Source organism: Belonocnema kinseyi, chromosome 10, assembly GCF_010883055.1.
Source record: "Belonocnema kinseyi isolate 2016_QV_RU_SX_M_011 chromosome 10, B_treatae_v1, whole genome shotgun sequence".
NCBI lineage: Eukaryota > Metazoa > Arthropoda > Insecta > Hymenoptera > Cynipidae > Belonocnema > Belonocnema kinseyi.
In genome coordinates this window covers 104405540-104418471 of record NC_046666.1, presented here as the reverse complement: position 1 = coordinate 104418471, position 12932 = coordinate 104405540, and the positions used below count along the sequence as shown (strand labels likewise).

The window sequence follows — 12932 nt, the reverse complement described above, 5'->3', positions numbered from 1 at the left end:
CCCCCTATGCAATTGTTAATGCAGTTTACTGACTTAAGAAACTTTATTTTCCATTTTATTTATATCTGGTAAAATATCAATATTCCAGAGAGAAAGTAGCACCGTTTTACTTTAAAGTAGAATTCAAATGATTTAAAAACTGAAATTAATTTAAGAAATGTAAGGGCCTCTAATTTTTCTCATTCTCATCATTTATGATTGAGAAAGTATAAGAAAAGAAAGGTCCGAAAAGTCCGAAAAGAAAGGATGAGTTCGTTAAACAGCCATTTTGGATAAAAATTCAAAAAAGTTAGAGCATCTGAATACATTTTGGGACCATTTTGTTATGCTTAAGGTTTTTATTTACGGCTATTAATAGTACTTAGTAAGCCAAACAATTGATCCTGATGACTTTTTTTATACAAAAAAAATTTTCAATTATAGCATTTTCAAAATTTTTTTAATCAATCGAAAATCAAAATTTTAAGCCAAATAACGTTCGATATGAAAAAAAGTAAAGTAAAGAGAAATATTTCTTTTTAAAAGCCCTACAAGATTATCATAAAAACTTTTTGGATTTTCTTGTAAAATCTAAAATTCTAATTTTTATTGCACAAACAATAACGAGAAATGAAAAATCCCATTTTGTGTGCAGGATGCGAAAGAAGATGAATCAACAAAAATTGTGATCTCAAAAAAGATCTACAAGTTCGTTAATAACCACTTTTTGATATAGGATGCGTACTTTTCGTGTTATTCGCGAAAATAACATTTAAAATCTTTAAAAAATTTGTGAAAAAATGATACAAGTTATAAAAAAAAAATGATTTAACAAAAATTGTTTACCCAAAAAAGAGCTACAAATTTGCTATAGATTATTTTTTGATAGGACACGTTGTTTTGGTTTTAATCATAAAAATGACATTAAAACTGAAAATGAAAAATTTGTGGAAAAACAACAAAAGGTACAAAAATAAATTCATAGAAAAAAGTTATTCGCCCAAAAAAGTGGTACAAATTTGTTTTAATTAATTACATTCTTATTATTTATGATGGAGAAAGTATTAGAATTGCCCGAAATTTAACACCACAACATTTAAATTTTGAACCAGATGACGCAAAATACGACAAAAATTCTCAAAGGGAAATTATAGGCTTTGAAAAATCCTACAAAATTGCTTTTAAACACTTTTCAATAGGACTCGTAATTTTGTTTTATCGTAAGTAATATATGCAGAAAATAAAAAATTCCAATATCACGCCAAAAGACGCCGAGATACGTAAAAAATATATCTATAAGAAATAATATGAAAACCAAAATACTATTATTAGCATAACAATGCGAGATAGAGAAAAATGTTTGAAAAAAGGATTGTATTTTTTAAATTTATTTTAAGGTGGTTCAGAAAATATAAATTTACAACTGTCTGTCAAAAACCAAGTCCACAGCGTGAGTGTCACGATAATAATGAGTACCTCAAAGCCTACAAAGATTTGAGAAACTTAACCTTTAACTATACTTATTTAAGTAAAAAATTCAGAATATGCACAAGCATATAAATACTGCGATCTAAAGAGATATTTTTGATGAAGTTTCATTCAAGCATTTGAATTGCAAAGAATAAATATCTGAGCACGAATCGCGGGATTCAACAGACGCGCGCAGGCGCGCCCAAACTTGCGAGCCACGGCACAGCGCACGATAAGAATGTGCCCGTGACAATAAATAATTGGTTTACGGATCATTTTATTACAAACTAAGAATTAAGAAATGAATGTTTTTTAAACTTTCCAATAATTTCTGACCTTTTAGCTTAAATTGAGAAATGTAAGGCTAAATATTTACATATTCTGATCAACCAATCCAGTAAAATTCAAAAATACATTTTTTCAATTTTGAAATTATGGGGTTCTGAATTTAAAAAATCGGGATACAATTTAAATAAATAGTAAGATATATACATTTCTATAAAATATTTTATAACAAATTAAATAAAATAAAAAGTAATTTTATTATAGAATTGTATCGTTTAATTATAAATTATTTAATTCATAATTAATCACACTGACAAAAAAATTTACGAATTGCTGTTTACTTAAATTAATAATCGTGAGGGAGGCGGTATTCTTACAAAATTTAACTCTAAATATAAAAACTCCAAATCGCTAATTCGACATCCAAAAACACTATACGATCATATTTATTTTAAAAATTAATTATTTTAAATTTCAACTCAATATGTTTATCAATTAAAACTTTTAATTTCTTCAAAGGTATATTTTCATTTAGTAGAATTTCTACCGCCCCTTTTTCAAAACAACAAAATAATATTATTCATAGAATATAAATTTTAATTGCAAAATGATTAACTTTTTCCATAAAAGATGTAGCAGTTAAAAATATTTATTACGATACAATTATATTTTAATTCAATTTAAAAGTACATCTTATGCATCTACATATTTTCTTGATGCAAAATTTATTCAAATAATTGATTCATTAATTGAAAATAATAATTCAAAATTCTCAATATATTTCGTATCGGTCATTTGATGGACTTGTTCGACGGTGAAGATTGCAGGGGCAAAGTAGGTGGTGGGCGCGATCTTCCGGTTGAGAGGCATGGGGGGATCGGGCAATTTTCGCCGAGAGCGCCATCTAAAAATAGTTCCTCGAACTATACACGTGCCGCATCTAGGCTTATAATATCTTTGCTTAAAATCACTTGAGTTCTTGAAAATCCTCAAAGTCTTTCGAATTTTTTTGATCTCCCTTATACTTTTTTGAAATGATTTAAAATATTTCAAAATTGCCTAAAATTAATTAAAATCTCTTAAAATCCTTTAACTTTTTTTGGACTCCTTAAAATCTCTTGAAAATCCTTAAAATCTTTGATTTTTTTTAAATACCTTGAAGTCTGAAGATTTATTAAAATATTTTTCAGTAGCTTGCTTTACATTTTTTAAAATCACTAAAACTGTCTTAACATATTTACATATCTTTTGTGAATCCTTAAACCTTCTTAAATTATTTTTAAATAATTTTAAAAAATTCTTTAAAATCCCGTCAAGTCCCCATAGCAATTCTTTAAAATCACTTGAAATTTCAGAAATTCTGTAAGATTTCTTGAAAATCTTTAAAATATTTCGAAGTTTCTCGAAACTGACTAGAAGTAATTAAAAACTCTTAAAATCGTTTAAATTTTCTTAAATTCCTTTAAACCTTTTGAAAATTCTTAAAATCTTGGAATTTTTAAAATTAATTTAAATATTTTTAAATAACTTTTTTAGTAACTGGCCTGCCATTCTTTAAAATCACTTAAACTGCCTTAAAATCTTATAAAATCTCCTGAAAATTCTTAAAACCTTTTGGATTTTTGACAAAATCTTTGAAATTTTTTCAAAATCATTCAATTTTCCTGCATTTTTTTTAAATCCCTTAAAATTCTTTGAAATAATTAAAAATATCTTGAGAAATCCTAAGATTACTTAAGGCCGATTCCAGAAGCTGTGAATTAATTAATTAAAAGTCATGATTATGACTGCTCACGAACGACGAGCGGCGACGTGTTTTTTTATGCACATCGTTTTCAAATAAACGGACAGGAATTAGTTATCGATTGAAATTGAATATTTAAGTTGTGGGAGAGCTATAGAAGATATTTATAAAGCAAATTTCTTTCTAGATAATTAAAAAAAATGAAAAAATAAGTATACCCCAAGATTTCGACTTCTTGATACTGCATCAAAATAAATCGAATAAGTAATACAATATTTAAAATAAAATTGTGTCGGTAGTTCCGCAGACATATCGTGCTCTCACGCGGTGCAGCCCTGCCCTGCTTCAAACAACCTATTTTTCTTGCCATGGTTCATGGTCGTCGCGTTCACTTTGCAAAAGAGAAATCTTGAATCAATACTCTTCAATTAAGCAGTTTTTATAATTTCCTTATTAAAAACATTTATAAAATAATGTACAGGAATTTTTAAATTAACATTTTTATAGGTTAAAAAAATGTAAACAAAACAGTTTCATTTTATTAGACCAGCTTTATATTTTGCACACAAAACAATGCTGATGAATTCCGTTTCGTTTACTCCCTTCTTTCTCTACACTTTAATCATATTTCAATCGTTTCGTAGGCGCTGCGGCAATTCCAATCGCTTTCCAGCTAAAAATTCCTGTACAGGAACCGCAGAGAATCCTGCATATGATCCTGAACATGAAACTGCACATGAACATGTACAGGTAATTTTTAAGGTTCCTGTATAGTAATTTGGCGAAGGAAACTGTACATGATCCTGGAAAGGAACCTACCATATATGATAGATAAACGTTTATTTTTCGGCCGCTGGCCTTAAAAACTTGACTTGCTTACTCTTCCATTTTTTACAGAATTTTCTTACAACTACCTCTTAAGAATTAACATTCATCCACACCTTATATCTAATCCGCTCGTTTTTATAGCCTAGCCTTCCTCGCCTCGCCTCGCACGCTTGTTGCTATTCTCTCGCCATGCCTGGCATTGCCAGCCTCTGCCTCTAACCATCATATCTCTCTTTATTTAATCCTTCTTTTCCTTTCTGATCGACATCACCTCCCTCTGCAATCCTTCTACTTTCCCCCTCAGCTTTTTACCCGAGAGTCTACTATGAGTCTCCAGGAGATGGCAGTCCATAGACAATCGGCAAAAAATCTGAGGACCCGTATCTTTGGAGAGGTGCACCAGCAAACCCGAAAGAAAAGCAGAGGGCAAAGCCTTCTGTGAAACCAACACTCAAGAAGGAGATACCAAGGCGCGCCAAACCGGAAGGGGTGCTGGTAAAATCGGCTCAGGGGCAAGGTTATGCGCAGGTCCTCGAAGACCTGAAAACTAAGATCAAGCCTGACATCATTTGTGTTAAAATCAAGGCTTTAAGGCAGACTAGGAACACTGATGTCTTCATAAAGTTAGAAAGCGATGCAGAGAGCAGATCCAAACTGCCCTCTGCTATCAGGGAAGCAATTGGAGAAGAGGAAAACTTGCATAAGCTCATCGCCCGTACCGAAGTCGAGATCTTAGATCTTAGCTAGGGGACGTCAAAGTTAACATGACGAAAAAGGTCTTTAGGTTCCTTGAATGCTTTTGTAGAGCTGAGTGAGGAGTTGGCCGCGAGGCTAATACGAACAGGACTCTTGAAGGTCGGGTGGGTCTCTTTCAGGGTCCGTAAAAAGACGGAAACCACTAGGTATTATCGCTTTCACGGTTCCGATCAGCTAGCAGCGAAATGTGTAGGTCCGGATAGGACAATGTGTTGCCAGAGGTGTGATAAGGAGGGGCACATCTGGGGATTGCGACAGCAAGCCACACTGTTATCTCTGCGCTGGATAGGAGGGTGGACTCCGGACACACCATTTTCCAGGGACCATGGGATATTCAACGTTCCAGGAGGCGGCGGCGCAGTCAAGAACGCGGAAGTAACTGCGTAACGACCGTCTGCAACCAAGATATCAAAGGCGGACTAGCCCGATACTCTATGAACTCTCATTGCTAAGGACGATGCGTACATGTTGGTTAGAAGATAAAAGACTCCGCAGAAGAACAAAAGCAGAACAATTGGCAGAAAACAAGAAAACCAACAGGCACTTGTATAGTGAAGGGTGTATTCCTGCTAAGGAAAAAGAGTCGTTTTTTTAGTGGGCACTTAATAGCTTAATAATAATGGCAATATTAAGATCAGTATGTATATTATTCCAATATCAGTTATTCCAATATCACCAACTCTCTTAAATAAAAAAAAAAAGATACTTGAACCTATTCTGTATATAAAGCCTCGCCTGAAATAACGTATCAACATATATTTTGTATCCATGGAGTTCTATGTGTACAAGTTTTTCTTTTAACTGCTGCTCTACTCCGCGGAAGCGCGGCGATTGAAAATTCGAAAATTGAATGGGGAAAGAAAAATTCTTTTAATGAAAAGACGAGAAATAATATTTGTATTTTTTACAATATGTGTAGGACCAAATTTGTGGATGATCTAACCTAATTATTTTTATTTTTATTAATCGAAATTCGTCGAATTCAATTTTGAAATTTGTTGTCGACACTTAAGAGAGTTTAATTTTCTATTCTTATCCTTCAAAAATTAAAAATTAGATTTTGAGATAGATGCGAAATAAATGAAAATAAATAATCTCGATTATTTTGACATTTCATTCCGAAATCAATTTTTAAATTTTCGATCTCAACGGTTCCACGGAATATAGAAACAGTTAAAATAGAAACTCATATACATAGAAGTCTATGGAAACCGTAGAACGCCGAGCACATACAGCGAATTTGAACATCAGAATGCACACAGAGTGCGCTGTAGCATTCCGCGCAGTCCGTCTTCTTCTGTTTCATCAATGTGTGATTTTTGGTTCCAAACGACTGCACGCTTTTTTGTTGGTATTTTGTGCGGGATCCTTTGTTCTTTTTTAAAGCCCTAAATTGTGACCGTCATATTAGATCTTCCATAGGCTATAACAAAAAACTGACACCGGCAATAGAAAGGACACCCTCGAAAACCTCTGAGATAATATTTTGAAGAAAAAATATCGTACCGTCAGCAATAGAGAATGCGGTGTATAAATCTGAACACCTCAGCGTTAATGGGTTAAAACGCTAAAATAAAAAATGTCAAATTACAATATTTTGGTGAAAAATAAAGACATCCTAATAAATCCAAGTAGGTTTGAAAGGGGAAGATTGGTACTTTTAAATTCCATATTAGCTTTTATGGTAGATATTCTTCTTGTTCGGTTACATAACCTCAAAAACAGCTAAAACGCGTTTTTTGCACTTTTAGGTTAGGATATCTTGAAAACCTGACGTACAGGAGCAATTTTGAGCTTTGATTCGGATTCAGCGCATCAAAGTCCTTCGGAAATGTTAAGTCTGGTCTCTGGCTTTAAAATTTGTCGGCCTGTGTAATTATAAAAACAGTTAAAATATTGCTTAATAAACTAATTGTCAAAAATCCCTCTACTCGTTATTACTATAATTATCGGAACAAATTATGAAAAACTGCAAATGAAATTAGGAAGAGTTTTATTATTGGTAACAATAAATAGTTCACCTAAAAACATTGGGTTCGGATGATCGAGTTACCCACCAAAACCACAGATTAATATACAAGCTGACTAGAATGTTGTTTATAACTGGATCAGAAATAATTAGTAATGCTTTCAGATTAATTATAAACAACATTTTTGGTTAAAACATTTATATTTAAAAACTTGTAGCATCTTAGAGAGGTCTGAGTTACCAATTTAATATTGTGAATTAACATAGTACAATTTAACGGCATAGCAACCGTCGACCAGCTCTCTTGCTAGGCTAGGTAAGAAGTCCCATCAGAATAAGGCAATACTTGATGTTTCCTCGCTCTGTCCGTTTTTGAACGCACGTGTCGCGCTGTGTATTGTCTCCCTGCAGGCTTAGTACCAAATAGGGAAATCCGACAAGGTAGGGTTTTTGGGACGTTAACTACCAAACACACGTTGTTGTAGTGAACCGACATCGTAAATGTGCGAAATCCTTCTGCTTGGAGCAAATTACTCAACTAGCCGAAAGACTGCTTGTTGTGCAAACAGAATGTATAGGGGAGATTTTACGATAACTAATAAATGTGAAAAATTTCAGGGTGATAATCGCGTCTCGTTGTGCCGGGAGTAACAGATTGAACGGGAAAATGTTGAATATTCGCACCCCAGTATAAGGATTGCATTACCCTGAGGCTCGCCATGAAACCAGGCAATAAATTCACAAATGTTAAAATACGCTGTTTTAAAATATGTGCTATCTTCCTATTGGCCTCTCTCTTTCAGTGATTCTCCCCGAAGGAAAAACGCGAATTCCTAAATAAAGATCAGAGAAATTGTTGGAACTTCAATAAACAGATTACGTATAAATAATTATTTCAAAAATTAATTTGTATTTTTTACTTTTGATTTCGCCCACTGACTTGTCCTGCTTGACGGTACAGTGGTAGCATGTAAGAAACAAGAAATATTATTTTAAAAGCTTTTATTCAAAATAAATGTTTACTTCATTTGGGCCGACCTAAATTACAAGTGCCTAAGTTATTTAAATCCTTTAATAACGCACGGCTATCATGGCAAAAAAGGCATCTCTCAGGAGGCAAGATTCAGCGATTCCGCAAGAAAAATCAGACAAATATGGGTTATCCTTAATTGATTGCCCGGGTTCCTCCGGCATTGATAGCATGTCAAAAATAATTCGACACTTGTCCTGGCTTCTTTGTAAGTGGGCCCTTGTTTAAGAATTATGAGTGTTGAAAAATCACGGCCGCCGCGGTTGTCGAAGTTCTAACGAGTCGAGCGCGTTCGCTTTTACCAAGCTCCGCCCGTCGGTGCAGCGGTAAAGATGCCTACCTAGCGACCATTCTGTCACTGGCTAATAGAAATTGTTGATGTTTACAATGCGAGAAAAAAATGTCGCCAACAAGATTTGAACCAGCTGCAGCGTAGTCGGTGGCAGGCTTTTTACCGCTGATCCAGCAGCGCTTCGTGAAAACAGCCGTGTACGACTCGGTAGATCCTCGGAAACCGCGGCGACCGTGATTTTCAAACGCTCATAATTCATAAACATGGGCGCACTTACAAAGAAGCCGGGACACGTGTCTATATTATTTTTTGACGCACTATCGCATAGGAGGTCTTCCTCTTGTAAGTTAATCCTATGATACCATGGTATACCAAAATTCATTTAAATTAAGGCTGACTTACCTCTTTTCAAATTCATTTCATCCATTTCCTTGTCGGAAATTTTGCTGAGTTCATGTCTAAAACTCCGGGTTATTTTTTTGCGGATCCAATCCGCTTCAATTTCTTGTTTTGTTCTTGGTATTCTAAATTTTATGCAGCAACAAAGGCCAACGGTGATAGTTATAAGAGCCGAGATAATGATACCAGCCAGTTGCCAAACGCGAAATCCAGCTAATGTTTTATCTTCAAGCCACTCAACGCCCTCACCAGAGTCGCCTTGTTTTGCCGTGTTGCCAGGAACATATGAAATAGTCGAAGTATTCATCTTTGTGTTTTGTGTAATCCGCCTTCTGACAGAAAAAATATGTTGAAAGATATAAGTCATTATTCTTATTTTTAATATTTGAGTTTTAATAATATAGGAAGAATTCCCTTTAGTCCGCTTACTAAATTTTCTATATTGTCGCTTATATTGAATTGTGACTGCTCTATATAGGTTATTCTCCACGGAAAGCACTTTCGAAAAAAGTAAATTAAAAGAAATATATTTTTTCAAACTGATTTCTTTTATCATACATTATGTTTGTTACTATTAAAAGTAGAACATATAAAAGTATTCAGGCTAAAAATTATTTGAAAGGCTTGCGCAAGTCTTTTAACGTCGCATCCATTTTCCATCGTTCTTAGAACTAAAAACAGTCCTAGATAAAGTACATAAAAGAATGAATTTAAATTTTTACAAATGAGCAATATTCTAATAGAAAAATATACACTAGATATAGTCTAGAATTGTCTTTCTAAAAGTTTCTATAAGGTTCTTATGTGGTGACCAGGAATCAAAAATTTATTAAACAAATGTCAGAACCTGTGCTTCTAAGTGGTTGTAATGGGTTCCTATGATCCATTTCTTAAACTGAAAATTGTGGTCTAAAATCGTCTTTCTGAAAGGTACTATTGGGTTCGCATGTGGTAATCAGAATCAAACATTGATTACAAAAATGTCAGATACTGTGTCTTTAAGTGGTTAAAATGGGTTCTTATTAGGCACTTTTTTACTGAAAATTGTAAAATCCCTAGTAAAAATGCCCATTAGGTTCTTAATAAAAAACATTTAGAAACATATAGGAGCAGATATGTCTTTATATGGTCTTAAGTTGTTTTAAAGGGCCTTTTTACGTAAATTTGGTTTCTAATAGCTTTTATTCGGTACTTAAACGGCTATTGGGACTGGAATTGACTCAGTAGAAATTTTCTAATAGGCTCTATTCGGCACTTATGTGCTTCTAAAACATGACTGGAAAATGTTGCAAAGTAAAAAATGCTTCTCTATTCAGTTGCATCAGGCTTCATATGGGAAGTGGAATTGAACTTATCGGACAAAAATTTAAATTTCTACATTAAAAGTGCCCTTTAAATGTACTTATTAGGTTCATTTTGAATGCACGCACTTACCCATCACTTAATCGCGGAATGTGCTTGCCATTTATGTGCGATATGGGTCGCTTCGTGCGACTCGCATGCGTTGTTGAAGCGTGCGTCGCACGATTGTTATCTGAGTCATGTCTTGCCCACGTGGAGCGCTTTACCACTGATTAAATCTATCATTTAACGTCACTGGTATATATGGTAGCGCTGTTTCAATTGATTCACTACCTGGGTCTGTCAGTGAGTGTTGGAAAATCACCAGTTTACCAGTGATAATGCGAAATACTGATTCAAACAGTGAAAATTTCACTGGTTCAGTTTAAGAGAGTGATTTTCATTGATCCTTTGAAGAGAACCATATTGAGTCTTGCAATGGAAAGTCAGTAAAAATGATTTTAATGTCAAAATTCCTTATATATTATTTTGGTCACATATTGAGAATACATTCTTATTAATGTATATCACACGTTATTAGGTGTCATAGTCGACAAATTTACGGTGAATAAGAAAATAGCGAAAAAGTATACTTTTGTCTATTTTTTTAAAGTTCAAAGTCAATTAGGGAGGGTAAAATATATTTAACTGGAATTATCGTTATACAGGTATACATAGACTTGCTTTGAACTATTTTTATTGATAATTTAAATCTTGAAACAATTTTTTTTTCATTTTCAATTATTGATTAGGAATTGTTATTTTAAATTCAAAGCCAAGTTAAAAAATAATAGGAAAGCATTAAGTCAATCGAAAATTGCATTTTATGGAGGTTTTTATATAGCAGAAATTTATTCGCTAAGGTTATTAAAGCCTTTTTTACTGCACTTTCATTATTTTAAAATCATTTTTAGATAGTTTTTGAATGGTTTACATCTAGAAATTAAAAACTATTGAGCCCTTTGTAAAATAAGTAAAATTCAATGATTTCTTTTAAATATTTTAAACGTTTGTTTTAGAAAAGTTATTCCACATTTGAAACAAACATGAGTAAAAAAGTATAATAAAAGAATTGAATAAATGGAAAACTGAGCCCTTGATGCAAGTTTTTGTATAGCATGAATTTATTCTTTTTTCACTGAGGACGTTAATTAAAGAATTTTTATACTTGATTTACTTTATTATTTATATCCTTTGGGTAGTTCATAAACTCTGGAAGTGTTTAAAGAGAAAAAATATGGAATCGTTTTTGAAATGAGTAAAATTGAATCTTAAATTCTTTTGTAATAAAGTTTTTGTATTAAATCCTCTCGAAATTTTCAATTTGCCTTATAACCACTCATTAATCAAGACCGAGAGTTTGTAACCAAGATCCATGTGCATCGATAGCGAAATGAGTTAGATCGCGCTGTAAAATACAAGTTTAGGTAGTATAGGTAGGGTTCGACTCCTCAGCGAGTGCGATTTTTTAAAAAGTTTTGCGTGCGATGAATTTGTGTAAGTACCGTATTAGCTAATTGTATACCAATGATAGGCCGACGATCCGGATGAACCGGATCGCACATCATGTACCTTAGTACGTCTTCTAGGAGCACTTTTTAAGAGTTTATATTGTGCCAACTGGCTCAATAGCTACCAATGATTAGTCGACGATCCAGGTGCACCGAATCGAGCACCAGGTACTTTATTGCGTATTCTACATTAACTTTAAACAAATTAAAAGTTTGTGAATAACGAAAACAATTCCAATTGGCAAGTTGACGACCCGGATGCACAGGGTCATGCACCAGGCAGCTTAGCGAATATTCTACGAGAACTTTAAAAAAATTTACATTGTGCTAATTGCCAAAATAACTATCAATAACTACTTAATGCGCGATCAGATTTACCCGGATAGTCGTCTTATCATTGATAGTTATTTTGGCAGTATGGCACAATTTAAATTTGTAAAAAATTCTCGTAGAATACGCAACAAAGTACCCGGGTAGTGAACTTATTATTTAAAGTCGTGAAGACTATTGCCAAACCTCATGTTTCCATTTTGAACGCAAGCTGATTTTCTCTGAGACTTACATGTTCTTAAGAATATTCATTTGTGTTTAGCGTGTGTTTAGCGTGGGAGACGGACAAAAGCAAGGCTTCTTCCACGCGAATTCTTAAAAAAATTGCGCAAAGTCTAATAGAAGAAAAAATGTATCCACCAATCCTTTCTAAAAAGTTACGAAAATTTAGTAGATTGTGGCCATCTTCGAAAATGTTGCCAAAGTTTACTTTCAACCAAATCACGTTCGACCGTGGGCGAAGCATGGATGAGGGGCCATTAGCCATGGTTGACCCACTATTAATAATCACGGGACAACCGTGGGTGTACATTGACTCAATCTTGAGACACGCTTACCGCACGCTTACCTCACGGTTAAGCCACGCTCAACCCACGGTTAACCCACAGTTGACCTACGTTAAACCCACGGTTGACCTACGCTTATGCCATTGCTGAGCTGGGGTTCACCCATTGAACCTTTTTTACGCGGGTGGTATTAATGTTATAATAAAAAGGAAAAAGAACCCTTTGCATGTAGATTAGTGGAATTACATTAAGGATTACAGTCGTTTGAAAATGATTCGAGTAAAAATTGACTGTAATGATAGCATAATAAACATTTGATTTTAATGTAGGTTATGAATACGTAAAATAAAAGGATACCCTTAATATTATTTTGAAATAAACTCAGGTAAAAGGTTCTTTTATGACGTATCTTGTATATATATATTGAGTTTTGAGTGGAGAACCTTCAAAATTAGGCAAAGCGGATTCCTATTCTCTCTCTCTCTCTCTCTC

General features: G+C 33.7%; 1 protein-coding gene across 1 annotated transcript in view; it reads right to left on the bottom strand.

Moving 5' to 3' along the window:
* LOC117181673 (transmembrane inner ear expressed protein) overlaps positions 1-12932 on the bottom strand; it is a 269684-nt gene that overhangs the window by 87022 nt on the left and 169730 nt on the right. Inside the window, exon 2 of the mRNA XM_033374582.1 lies at positions 8756-9084. Within this exon, the coding sequence (XP_033230473.1) occupies positions 8756-9059 (304 nt within the window). The 5' untranslated portion in view covers positions 9060-9084. The remainder of the gene's footprint in view (positions 1-8755; positions 9085-12932) is intronic.